This window comes from Mytilus edulis, chromosome 9, assembly GCF_963676685.1.
Source record: "Mytilus edulis chromosome 9, xbMytEdul2.2, whole genome shotgun sequence".
NCBI lineage: Eukaryota > Metazoa > Mollusca > Bivalvia > Mytilida > Mytilidae > Mytilus > Mytilus edulis.
The window spans coordinates 48,323,940-48,339,104 of NC_092352.1; the positions used below are offsets into that span (position 1 = coordinate 48,323,940).

Here is a 15,165-nt window from a genome sequence, read left to right on the forward strand (position 1 = left end):
ACAAAAGTTGCAGGCTCGACAAAAATGATCAAGACAATTTTTTTTTAACTAATCATTTATTAAGAGAAAAAACTTGCATACATGTACTTACTATACATCTTTTTCTAAAATAAAATTTTACCCTGCTAGGTAGAGAATAGGTAGGTAGATTATGTTGGACATTGTTAAACTTTGAACCCCTTAACTAAGAAACATTGACTATGAAGATTACCTCAGTACCATAGTATTAGTGTGTTAAAATATGGCCACAATAAAAAATCCTCAATTCTCATCCCCTCCCATATTGATTTTTCGAGTCTCAAAAAAACAAAATTTAGATTTTTAGCCAATTTTATGTGATTTTGTTTTAAATTGACATCTCTTTCCATTAAAATAGTTGACTGCTAAGCATTGTACAACTGACCACTTCAAAATGCCAAACCAATCTACAGCATTTAAGCTAAGAAAAGTGTTACGAAAATTTTAACATTTTATAGTATCGGCAAACAAGATGAAGTTTGTTGATCATGCCAAAAGCACTTATACTTTACAACTTGTCACAACAAAGCTGAAGTAATCTTCATACCAAATATTAAATCAATCTGATGCAAAGTAGCTGAGAAAATCTCAGTTTTCAAAGCCATGACGGCCATGTTTTTAGACAAAATAGAAAATAAAACACAAACTTTATTTTATACACCCTACTAATCATTCAGTTGAAGTTTGGTTGAATTTGGTTGAGTAGTTTTAGAGGAGAAGATTTTTTAAAGTTACCAAATATGATGAACAAATTGTAAAAAAATTGTCATTAAAGGACAATAACCCCTTAAGGGGTCAATTGACAATTTTGGTCATATTTAACTTGTTTGTAGATCTTACTTTGCTGATCATTTCTGCTGTTTACAGTTTATCTTTATCTATAATGATATTCAAGATAATGACCAAAAACTGCAAAATTTCCTTAAAATTACCAATTAAGTGGCAGCAACCCAACAATGGTTTGTTTGATTCGTCTGAAAATTTCTGGGCTGATAGATTTTGACCTAATGAACATTTTTACCCCATGTCAGATTTGCTCTAAATGCTTACGTTTTTGAGATATAAGCCAAAAACTGCATTTGACTCCTATGTTCTATTTAAAGTAACGGCGGCCATGTTTTTTGACGGATCAAAAATCGAAGCACACACTTTGTGCAAGATAATCTAAGGAACTATCATGCTAAGTTTCATCCAAATCCATTCAGTAGTTTCAGAGGAGAAGATTTTTTAAAGTTAGCAAATATGATGAACAAATTGTGAAAAATTGTCATTAAAGGACATTTACCCCTTAAGGGGTCAATTGACAATTTTGGTCATATTAACCTATTTGTAGATCTTACTTTGCTGATCATTTTTGCTGTTTACAGTTTATCTTCATCTATAATAATATTCAAGATAATGACCAAAAACTGCAAAACTTCCTTAAAATTACCAATTAAGTGGCAGCAACCCAACAATGGTTTGTTTGATTCGTCTGAAAATTTCTGGGCTGATAGATTTTGACCTAATGAACATTTTTACCCCATGTCAGATTTGCTCTAAATGCTTCCGTTTTTGAGATATAAGCCAAAAACTGCATTTGACCCCTATGTTCTATTTTAAGTAACGGCGGCCATGTTTTTTGACGGATCAAAAATCGAAGCACACACTTTGTGCAGGATAAACTAAGGAACAATCATTTTAAGTTTCATTTAAATCCATTCGGTAGTTTCAGAGGAGAAGATGTTTGAAAAATTGTTAACGACGACAGACGACGACGACGACGACGACGGACGCCAAGTGATGAGAAAAGCTCACATGGCCTTTTAGGCCAGGTGAGCTAAAAAGGCGTTTTGTTTATCAACAATCAATATCAATGTCATTCAAAGATTCTTGTGTCCAACATTCTCTTGGTGAAATTGGCCGTCCATATCCATTTTCATTAACATCAACTGGTGGCTCTGAAATGTTTTCGACTTCGTCTTCCTCTATTGGGTTTTCAAGAGAAAACGAATAGCTTACTCGAGCGGTTGAATTCTCACATACATTAAATTCAAATGATTTGTTATCATAATTGTGGGTAGACTTTCTGAAATGAAGGAATAAATAATATCAATTTCAATTGAAAATTCAGTATAATGTAATTATTGATATTGCCGTACACATTTTTTTCATACTTGTCATTAGATGAGATATATTAATGACAGAAAAACATACAAAACGGGTTGGAGCATTGAGAGTTGTCTTATTGGAAATCATACAACATCTTTTTTATAGAGCTATAAGTTTTTGAAAATTTATAGTTACAGACAATTCAAAAACACGACTGACGCCATATCTTAGAAAAATAATTGTTTACTACAAATGTATATCTTACGATAATATACAAAAGAAAATAGAAAAAAATATTGTTTCTGTAACATGGAGTTAGGTCTATACTAAACATCAAAACATAGTGGAATATGAAATGGAAAAATTAGAAAAAAAATCTTTTTACTTCATGACGTTAAAATATAAGAAGTTTAACATGGTTACAATTTATGAGTTTAGCCAAATTCTTTAGACTTTCAAAGAGATTTTAAAAAGCCTTTTAAGTATATTGCTGAAAAAACAAACATCCCAAGGGCGGACAAATTTTAAAACCTTTTTCCATACTAGCAGGTGCACAATTTGAAAATATGTGCAATTTTTCTGGGAAGTTTCCAGAACATAGGTTAAAAACTGTCAGAACAGTTGATAGCACAAATTAGGAACCCTCTTCCATGAATTTTAATGAAAAGATTAATATCTAATTTGTGGAAAAATGAAGGAAGAAAAAAAATTATAAGCAGGTGCGCAAATGCAACATATGTGCAATCTACGTGTAGAGTATCAACGACCTTTGTTAAAAACTGTAGGAGGTTTTATCGTAGGACGTCCATGTACTCTTTGGAGCAAATGCTCGTAAAAGTAGAATTCATGTATATCAGAGAAGTGTTTATTTCGGATTGTAGAAAAGCCAGAACACTCAAGTAGGAACTTTTCAATATATACATTAACGCATTTGGAAGGGCGTATGACATTTGCGCCGATTTTATAAAGTTTTGATCTTTTATTTGCGCCAATTTGATTCTTTCATTCGCGCCGATACGATTCGTTCATTTGCGCCGATTGTGCACAGGTGAATTACAGGTGAATGTTATCATTATAAACCTCTTCCGTTAGACAGTTGTACATATTTGTTATGAATTGTCAATTATAACATGTATATAACTGTTGTTCTCTGCAAATAGATTGTTGTTTTCTGGCTCAGAAGAGGTTTATAATGATGAATTAGAAATAATATTCACCTGTAATCTACCTGTACACAATCGGCACAAATGAGAGAAAAAATCGGCGCGAGTGAAAACAAATAGTGGACGCAAATGCAAAACGCCGATTTGGCAACTTGAACTCTCACTAAGATTCATCATATATTTGACATGGTTCACAGGTAAACAGTTTGTTCGTGTAATATCGCTACTTTTTAAGAACCCAAAGGAGAATATCATCGTGTTTTAACCAAATATGAGCAACACACCAGGTGTCAAGAGAAGAGCATGAACTATCCACGCATTAGTTCTCACTCTGTGTTTAGATGGGGTCGTGTTGATCATCCTTAGGATGAAAGAGTCTGTAAGAGTTTCGTTTTCGTCATGATATTTTTGTTCAAATTTTTGATATATTACTGCCTACATCGGTTCAACGAAACCATTTTTTTCTTAAAATGTCCTGTACATACCAAGTCGATTCGTTTCCCTCCGTTTTATTTTATAAATCGGATTTGCTTTTGTTTCAATTGATTTATGTCTTTTGAACAACGGTATAAAATAAAATCACAAAAATACTGAACTTAGAGCAAAATCTAATCGGAAAGTCCATATAATAATCATATGGCAAAATCAAATATCAAAACACATCAAAAACGAATAGACAAGAACTGTCATATTCCTGACTTGGTACGGGCATTTTCAAATGTAGAAAATGGTAGTTAAACCTGGTTTTATAGCGCTAAACCTTTCACTTTGATGACAGTCGCATCACATTCCGTTATATTTACAATGATGTGGGAACTAATCAGACATAATAAATGAAATAGTCAAAATATGGGTACAGCAGTCATAGTCGTGTAAACACAATTTAACAGAACACATTAACATATATCTACAAACACAATCATTGATTCGTGTGTCTGACGTCACATAAAATCACACGTCATAAAATTTTATACGTCACATATATTTGTCGTTCAATGTATATACTTACAATTTTAAAATTTCACATGGACAATGTTAGCATACAGGGTTAAAAAATCAAAAGTATGTAAAAATTAATTTAAGAAATAGACCGAGATTTAAAATAGTCCAAAAGTTATATAGAATTTATAAGAATCCACAAATAGTTCATTCCACTACGCGATTGAATAATTTTGACGTTTGTGGTTGAACGTATTTTGTAATTCATAATAGAAATATATCATAATGACATATAATAGAACAATAGCATACTCACGGAATCTTTTAAAGTACAGAGTCACGTTATTGGAACCAAAGAAACACAAAAAGTCGCATATACAAAACACACCAGCAAAAAATGAAAGATAATACACATTATCTAAGATCAAGATCTAAACACATTGACGGGCCACGTTAAAAAGATATCACATAAAACAATCCAAAAGTAATATAAATAATAGAAAAACACCAGATGAAAGAACAATATAACACGTTGTTAAGATGATAAACAACATCAGTACGCAGAATCTATACATCAAGACCATCATGTATTATTTGTCAAGTTGATACGGAATATTTATCAACAATACTACTGTTGCCCTTATTTATTCTCTTTTTCATTTAATAATGTATATGTGAAAAACATCTGATGTTAACGTTGTTACTTACATTGTTTTGGTGTCCAGTCGAGGCTTGCGTACTCTATCACAGTTAATATTGAGTGTGTCACTTTTATTGTGTTTGTACTTTTTCCCATGCGACTTAAAATGACTGGAAAAAGGAAAAATATTGAGTGATTAAACAATGACAAACATGCAGTTTACTATATAATATTTTCAAGTACAATCTTATTGTTATCAAATACATAATTTGACTAACACTGCATGTGGCCACGCATAACTTTCTTGTAATGTTTTATGCAGGGCAACATATGTGATCTACGACAAATATCAAATGTCTCTTGTAAAAAATCGCCGGGTTTCTGTTTGCATATGGAAAGCGTATCTTGAAAAATCGAAATAGTCAAGTGATTTGGAAATTTAAAAACAATAGGAAACAAAATTGAATAAAAAATGCGAAGACAATGTAACTATATGAAAATTCGTGATTGTATGTAGTATGAAATCTAACTAAAAGTATTCACACATTACATCTCTAACTGTGAAACGCCAAAGATCAGAAAAGTAAGCTTTATAAACTAAACAGACATACATTAGATGTATGTACTGCAAATCTAACAAAATGTGTTGAAACGATATGAAAACCAGCAGAGCTGAAGGAAACATAAACTTGATATAACTCATCATGGTAGTCTCACATACAAACAATAGAAAAAAGGTCAGTATCTCTTTGATCTTCAAATCTCAAGGCAAAGTCAAATCACCATAATTTCGTCAAAAATCAGCATATTGATTGAAACATAAGCTCGATCTGTAACGCATCATGGTTAAACCAATTACCAAAAGTCAGCCTAACATCTGAAGGTGTTTAGAAATAAGTATGGACAATTGTTATTTACAACAATTTATCAAAGTCTTGAAAAGCAGGAAAAAATAAGCAAAGCGGATCGAAGCGTAATCTTGAGCTATAACTGATCATGGTTACCTCACATATATACCCCCCCCCCCCCCCCCCCCCCAAAAAAAAAAAAATCAGCCCAATATCTAAAGGCGTATATGGAAAATTCACATGACCGTGATTTTTTACAATTTATCAAATTCCATAGTCCGTAATTTCGGCAAAATTAGAAGAGCAAAACGAAACTTAAATGTATCTGTAACTCATTGCAGTTAACTCACAAACCAAAAAATAACCCAATATCTGAAGCAGTTAAGAAAAATCGTCCGTATAACTGTAAATTTCAACAATTTATCAAAGTCAAAAGCCCTTGATTTCGACAAAAAATAATAGAGCGGAACGAAACTTAGGTACTAGCTACGAGATATATAAAAAATCTAAAATATGATTTCATGTTGCTCAATCATTAATGAAAGTGAAATAGTGAAATAATACTTCCCTTTTAGCGACTAGTATGGTTCAATATAAAAGCTAAGAAACATTGATGATGTAAGATACACTTACAAGTGAATAATTCAACCTCATTGAATCAGTATTTATGTTTACTTCAATTTAACCCCTTAGCTAGAGATGATTAACGCATGTAATGTGCGTCTTGACCCAATGTTTCTGTCAATTGTTTATTTTAGACTGTCATACATGTTTTAACTCGTTTTAAATGAAATATGAGAATTTGAGTCAACACCAACATGAATTTGACAGATAGGGCCCCTTTAACATTGTGTCTAAACCACACCGGCAAAATTTGTTCGGACTCGATGGTATCTAACATCCGGCACAATGACGGAACATTAATAGACAGAAGAAAGCTAGGTTTCTCCTTATTTTCTTATTTTTTTATGATATCGAAGAATATATATACATATACAACTATTTTCTATTGTGATATGCAATATTTTCTACAACCGTTCTATATTAACGGAGAAATAAGTAAAAATGCACGTCAAAATGACGAATTGAGTGAACCTTGCCTCGAAATTGCTTAATTTCTCGTTAAATTGTTCACATTGTACGGAAAGAAAGGTACGAGAAGATAGATACTGACACGGAGATTGCAAAACTTGTTTTTATGAACATCTCAATACTTGTATTTCTGAGTATGGAACGAAAGAAATTGGTCATGTCAAAATGGAACTGGCCGGTTTCGTCAATGTTTACCACCCGGTTTGGTCATAGATTTTACAATGCATAACCCGGTTTGGTCAAATAAAAAAAAATCATAATCGCATTGCATTATAATTGATAATTTAACTTCAGTGTTAAAAAGGAGTTTTGTGACTGGGTCGTTAGAAAACAAGTTCTTTCACAGGACAACGGCTTATCATTTATATGATTAGTCTCAGATTCAAATAAATAATAAGCAAACACTAGAATTCCTACTCTTATACAACACAAATAATTTTAATTTTACTTTGCATTCAAAAAATTTTAACAGCAGAATACATATTTATAAATGAAGGTTATAACGCAAATTGAGGTTAAAGCTCTCAAATATGCGTTTCTATATGAATTATGGAAAATATGTTTAAACTTGAAATTAGAGTTAAACTTTACGGTCTTAAAAAATCGAAACACACAATTGATATCGGATTTTCTCGTACAATAGGATGGACACCTTTATAAGTAATCTAATCATTCTATGTATGTAATCTTTTCTAGGATCGTTAAAAGTAAATCTTCTTAAGGATAAACGTTGATGATAAGACAAATGTATATATGCATGCATAATAGACATGGAAAATGAATGTTTATAGGAAGAAAAGAAGAAAAGGATTACAACTACCATGCATCAAAGGTGGGGTCGGGGGGGGGGGGGGGGGGGGGTGCAATCTATACGTCTTCTAGATTCGCCACTTATCTTTTTAAGTGTATACCGAATTAAAATATTGTAAGAAATAAGAAAACAGGGACACCCGCGAAATCGGATTATGTGAGTTTGATTATGTTTATTATAAACATTCTCATTGATATTTTTAAACAAGCGACACTAAGTGATTCGAATTCATAGAGTTTTGAACTATTTGTATAAAGCTGCATATGTCAAAAGTTAGATGGTTTGACTGTAACATATACAAGTATGGAACGCAGATCTAACGATTTTTTTCCTATTTGCCATATGTCCATTGTCCTTGCCCTTGACCTCATTTCTATATTATTTTTCCTTCGGCCACAGACCTTCACCATAAATTGAATTGTCAGTGCGTACACTTAAATATAAATAATATGTCTTATTTTTTTATTGAAAAAAAAAACGTCAGTGAAGTTGTTTGCTATGTCCGATCCGGTTCGTGAAATTTGAAATTTTCAGTTGTTACACATTTTTTTTTTTAATTCAAGAACGGTGTAATTTCGTTTGGAATTCTTGATTGTTTTTAGCTCACTTGACCCAATAGGAAAAGTTTTTTTTTTCATCACTTGGCACCGGTCGACCGTCGTTCATTATCTTTCAATACAATTTTTTACATAAATGTTCACATCTAAAATTACTAGGCTGCATTTAACAAACCTTATTTAAAATCATATGTCTTTTTTAATTATAATTAGGGTATCTAGTTTTAAAAAATTTACTGTGACCCGGCTTGTCAACCAAGATGGCCTTCATGGCTAAGAAATAAACAAAGGGGGGCATGCAAGTGCATGATGTCAATTTTTTAAAACCAGCCGTAGACATAGACAATTCGAAAGGGCCAGATGATTATCTTCAAAATCTTGAGCTCTACCATTTGTCCATTTACTATAAAATTCTCACATTAGTTCTTAAAGGAGTTATTGCATTGCCCTTAAATAACAAATTTGAAGTTCTTTTTATCAATTTCTATCTATTATTTTCAAACATATATATAAAAGTCATATAGCAAAAATGACTTAGGAAGTCAAGAAGATATACAAATAAATCGACTTGGCCGATATCCTAATAAAACGTATTGACCTTTAATTAAGAGTTTTTATTTCATTTCATTGCGTTTTTACACGCCCGTCACAATTTTGACAGGACGTATTATTGCATACATTCGTCCGTCCGTCTTTCCTTCCTTCCATCCGTCCGTTCCTCCATCTATCTGTCATTCTGTCCGTCCGTCCGTCTGGCTATCCGTCTATCCTTCCGTCCAGCGTAAACATGTCGCACCGTTACGTGATAACAGCTTACATGTATCTAGTTTTCATGAAACTTAACAAAGTTATTTCTTGAAATGGTCAAACGATCTGTAAACCTTTTAGTGAAAATCAAATGAAATATTTTTGAGTTACAGAACATTGTAAAAAAAACAGGAGTGTGTTTTTTTTAACATGTCGCGCCATATCTCAAAACGATTTATCATTATTGCATCAATCTTTACACACTTCTTAGTAATATAATCTTAACTTCTGCATACTTGTTGGTGATGTTTTAAATTTTGTTTATTAAGCGTTATTTAGGTTTTTTTTGTTAAAAAAAAAAAGGGGGTCACATATTGCGATGTATCTCAAAATAATAAAAAATAATATATAAAAAAATATCATAATGTTAATGTTAAAAAAATAATTAGATATCAGTGTTTGCTATTGAATATGTATATTCCATTTAAAATTAGTTTGAAAATCAGTGAAATAACGGATACGTCTTTCATTAGGAAAATGTGTAGTACTATAATTACCTATGTAAATAAATGTAAACACGCCAAGTTTACTTTATAATAAATATATATTTAAATTCTTTCGAAAGACAATGTTCAGATCCGTGTTAACGTTGCTTTTCATAAATTGTTGGTTTTAAAAAAATATAAAAAAACCGGGTGATATATATAGACGAAACCGGGTGATTGTGTAGTAAACAACAATGACGAAACCGGTGTATTTTTATTTGACATGACCCATTTCTTTCGTTCCATACTCAGAGATACAAGTATTGAGATGTTCATAAAAACAAGTTTTGCAATCTCCGTGTCCGTATCTATCTTTTCGTACCTTTCTTTCCGTACAATGTGAACAATTTAACGAGAAATTAAACAATTTCGAGGCAAGGTTCACTCAATTCGTCATTTTGACGTGCATTTTTACTTATTTCTCCGTTAATATAGAACGGTTGTAGAAAATATTGCATATCACAATAGAAAATAGTTGTATATGTATGTATATTCTTCGATATCATAAAAAAAAATAAGAAAATAAGGAGAAACCTAGCTTTCTTCTGTCTATTAATGTTCCGTTATTGTGCCGGATGTTATATACCATCGAGTCCGAACAAATTTTGCCGGTGTGGTTTAGACACAGTGTTTAAACTCGATCCGATATCATGGTCAACCCATATACCATCAAAGCAGTCAAATATATGAAGGCGTATAGATTAAAACACCGTATAATGGTTAATGCGTAATGACGGAATTAATTTATTATATTGAGGCCGTATATTAAAATGTATCTTTTAAGATACATCAATATGTTAATTGTCTATGTTTATTATATCTCTTTAGGAGTCTGTTATAAAGTTTGGGATTTGAAGTGCCAATAGTGACCGTGGATGATAACTTCTACGCAAGTTGATCACTGATGGAAGATTTTCCTACCGGCAATCATTTAACAATTACTTTATTTATTTTTAATTTTATTCAGCTTTTACTATAGTTTTTATTTATCAGTTGCAGTTACATACGTGTATACGTGTATACGGATTGCAAATTACCTAAAGAAACTTCAAGTTCAAACAATAACTATTTTCCTTTAAAGCAATTGAAAGTCGGGGCAATATCTTCCTTATTCTACGATAATGACAAAGAAAGACGTCTGCTAGCTATTGCTTATAATAAACGAGATTATTTGAAATCTCAAAAAGTGAATTTTCCATTTTTCGATAGTAGCATATATTCTGTCCTATCTTATCTTTATACCTAAAATGAAGTATGACGCATGTGCTCACACTTTGGAAACTTTATTAACAGGAGTATGTATCTGACACAAAACTTTCAAAACAAATGTATTTAAACAAATAGCTGAATTAATCAGTTCACAAATATTAAAACGAGAAAAAATACTCGCAAGTTAGTGTATTAATTTGGTATCTTTCGCCTCTCCCTTATGAATATTTCAGTAAATCCTTCAATCAAAAGTCAATCTTATTCCTAAGATTTTGCTGTGAAAAGGAACATCTGACTCGGAATTGAACTATTGTATCTTTATAAAAAAATGTGACATTTAAACAGAATGTAGGTTCACGAGGAGGTTAATAAAAGCATGTCATGGAGATTCTAACTTGGTCAAATAACATGTCTCACGTCTTTTTGAGTTTATACGATTACCCAGTGTTCGTGATTTTTATGGTTCTTTATCATTTGCACATTATTATGAAAACTTATGTAGCCAAACATTTTTTATGTTTAGTTTATAACAGAATTATTATAAGTAGTTACGTCTGGAAGATTAGCAAATACCTTTCCCACAGTGATACAATTGTAAATACTACAAGATAACAATTTGTTACCTACCCTTTTTGTCTCCAAAATGCCACAGTAACAACCACTAAAATGACAAGGATTGGAATGCTAATACACACTCCTAAAATAATGCTTACTGAAATAGAATAGTAATAATCTGTTAATTTAAATATATTTTACTCTGCTCTGTCACGCATATTATACATTGTAACTTTAATAGAGACTTGTCTCGTTGGTTCTAATACCACAACTTCTTAATTATATAAAACAGATTTATTTAATTGCTATTTTGGACCAAATTTCATTATATATTATGGTTTTCTATCAATTGCAGTTTTTGTCAATAGTTATCATAGGTACCAGGCTTATAATTTAATACGTCAGACGCGCGTTTCATCTACATAAGACTCATCAGTGACGCTCAGCACAAAATAGTTATACAGCCAAACAAGTAGAAATTCAAATTATCCTGGAAACTGTTGTACACATACTTTGTGAAAGATTGATGAAACGAAAAGTTATAGATACAAAAAGAAAACTGAGGTGTTACATCATTCTTTTTTATAAAACAAATCAAAATTACATAGTGATTAAATTTGCTGGGAAAAATTATTCCCCTAAACATTTAAAATTTAAAGAAATTGTTCAAATTGGTTTTAGTCTTTGCTGCATGATTTGTTTTCATTAATTGGTTTTGCAGTAATACTCTCAAACTGCAGAGGCGGAAACATTTGGTTGATTATACAGGGAATCACTAAAGTATGACTGGAGCGGGACTCGTCTTAGGCAGTCAGTTGGCCAACACTTATGACCATTACTAGATCCGCAACTGAATCGTTCATTCATACTAAATTGAACTGTGAACATAACTTGTAATACATTTCTGTATTCCAATATTTGCTAACTGATTCAGTGCTATAAAACGTTTCACTATTTTTTACATGTACCATCTTTGATGAGAATTTAATATGACGAAATTTTTCACTTTTGTACTCGTACTGCTGACATCATTTTAACCCAGGTCAGAGTTGGTTTTATTTTAAACTGTTCCAACATCTTTTTCTTTTTTTTTTATTAATATTGTATTAATAGTGTCAAAGTTCATCGTTTTACCAGACAATATTTTGTTTAAATGTCTAAGAGTTTTAATCGAGTTTAGCCATTTCAATTGAAATTGTCTATTGCTTCTATTTATGTTTTAATGTAAAATTCCTTTCTCAGTTTACGGTGGAGGTTGGCGCTTGTTAAAACGTTAAAACCCGCTGCATTTATAGAATCTGTCTCAAGTTAGGAACCTATTGTTTAATTGTTGTATTTTGTTGGTGTTGTTCATATGTGTTTCTCGTTTCTCGTTTGTGTTTAAAATAAGACCGCTAGTGTTCCTGTTTGAATCCATTTACAGGTCAGTCTGAGGGCTCTTTATAGCTTGTTGTTCGATGTGATTCAAGGCTCCATGTCGAAGGCAATAATATGATCTATAATTATTAACGTCTATACATTGTGACATTGATAGAGACTTGTCTCGTTGGTTCTCATACCACATCTTCTTAATTATATTAACAAAATCGACAACAGAAATTCGATAATTTTTAAAATAATTAGAAATGACGATAAGAAAATCTTTTCAATCAATAAAAACAATGATAAATTTACACATTTATTACGTTGTCACTTTACAAATATTATATTAGTGGATAAAACCGTTACCATGATACAATTGTAGATAGGAACATACGATTATTTAACCTTTCTAAATCCTGTACACCTCTTTGTGATTGTAAAAACTTGTGTTTTGTCTTGTCAATTTTTTTTTGCGCGAACAAAAAGACGGATATAATGTGTTTACCGATCCAAAAATTAGAATGCATCATTCATCTTTGATAAAGAAAAAAAGCGTTAACGTAGAGGTGCATCTAAACGCCCTTATAATTGTTGTAATGGAATTTGTATGTGCCGACAAGAATTTTGTTTGGTGCCACATATTTGATAGTAATCGGAAATAAGGACAATACTTACAATTACTCTCCTTAGCAGATGTAGGTGTTGGCACTTTAATATGAAAAATATAGAAATACACTTTTTAATATGATACATTTTGCAGAATAGATCAAATGTTAATTTTAGATATCTGAGACAAACTACACTTTTTAGAGGCTTTTAACATTTGACTATATACCCATAGTTGGTGTTCTTAATAACCAAATCTATATTTCAAGGTATATTATTATATTCTTACGATCCTTACAGACCAACAGTTACGGTAACCAACTTAGCTTTAATAGAACATGAATAATTTCCTAAACATATTATAAAAGACGTTTGAGATGAACTCCAAATTGTTGATTAAATATAATCGATGTTTTATATACTATTCCATCTTTTTTTTAGCTCACCTCGCCAAATTGGCCAAGCAAACTTTTTCATCGTCCGTCGTCGTCCGTCAACTTTTACAAAAACTTTCTCCTCTGAAACTAATGGGACAAATTTAACCAAACTTGGCCACAGTCATCTTAAGGGTATCTAGTTAAAAAAGATATGCCTGATGACCCCGCATTTTTTTGTTATTATCTTCAATATTATTATAGATTAATAAATGACCCCTAATGGATTTAATGCTCTTTATAATCAATTTTAAATAATATTTCTTAAATGATAGTTAGTTTTAACAAAAATCTTCTGCAATTAATCCACCTTGTGAAACATAATTCAACTTTGCAACAATTTGCAATAGGCTATCTTAATTAAAAATGTATCCGAAGACCTTGATATCAAATCAACATGGCTGCCATGAACATAAGGGTTTAAAAAAGTTAAGTAATTGTTTTAATTGATTTCATTCTCTGATGCATGCATTTTTAGCATTATCTTTTTTTTTCACTAGCTTTCCGTTATACTCTCAAATCGAACATTTGATTAGGGACTTTCCTTTTTGAATGTTCCTCCTAGTTCTAGCCTCTGTATTTACTTTTTACTATTAAAGTTTATGGGGAAATTGTAAACAAAATAGTTCAACTAATCACAACTTGAAAACTAATTTAAATAATGATAAGTGATCTTCAGTAGCTAGATACAGGTAAGCGAAATAGGGGTTTTAGAGCCTCTAGTTTATACTACATGCACTCTTCTCTCGGAAATGCACATATATGTCATGAAGATAAAGAATGTAGAAAACCGTACTGATGTGCACAAACAAGACACAAACACCATTTAAGGACATGCATTTCTGCATTCATGGATTTCTTAGTGACTTTTATTAATCTATAAATATACCATTTATTCTGTAAAATACAAATGAAACTTATTTTAGAATTACATTATCTGTAATTTTATGATTTTTTCATTCTGTACTTCTTTCAAATTTGATTTTTGAGAGCTCATAACTAAGTTTTTTCATGTTCCTCAGTTATTCTTTATACTGTTGCACACCATTACCCCATTATTCTATTTTTATTATTCTAATTAGATCAATTCTGTATTCAATAGATGTTTCTGTTGTTATTCTGCATACTTTCATATTCACTAAGATCATAATATAATGAAAGTATATGTATACACTGATACATACCATTACAGTCACCAATAGATACAGAGTCCGTTCCTTCCGTTGTCATTCCATTGGGACATGAAAAACAGAACGTTTGACCTGTTTGGTCCTGGTAAGATCCTTTAGCACATGATAGGCATTCTTCATTTTTACAGAAGTGACCAATGCTACAAGGTACTGCAAAATAAGGGGAAGGAAATGAAAAAAAAATACTTCATTTACATGTTCATGTGCTTTCGTCTGATTACTCTAGTTTTATGATTGATATAAGAAAACGAAAAGCATCAGTCAAGTAGAAGATACAAACCACAATAGACCAAGGAAAGTTTCAGAAAAAAATCTGCTTTGCAGTGTTTTTGCCACTCTTGCTGCGTCAAACATTATA

General features: G+C 31.5%; 1 protein-coding gene across 1 annotated transcript in view; it reads right to left on the reverse strand.

Moving 5' to 3' along the window:
* Positions 1 to 1,857: 1,857 nt before the first annotated feature.
* The window catches only part of LOC139490002 (sushi, von Willebrand factor type A, EGF and pentraxin domain-containing protein 1-like), a 38,836-nt gene continuing 25,528 nt past the window's right edge, over positions 1,858 to 15,165 (reverse strand). Inside the window, exons 20-23 of the mRNA XM_071276855.1 lie at positions 14,802 to 14,957; positions 13,138 to 13,285; positions 4,920 to 5,021; positions 1,858 to 2,086 (exon numbers count right to left, since the gene is read on the reverse strand). Of these exons, the coding sequence (XP_071132956.1) occupies positions 1,858 to 2,086; positions 4,920 to 5,021; positions 13,138 to 13,285; positions 14,802 to 14,957 (635 nt within the window). The remainder of the gene's footprint in view (positions 2,087 to 4,919; positions 5,022 to 13,137; positions 13,286 to 14,801; positions 14,958 to 15,165) is intronic.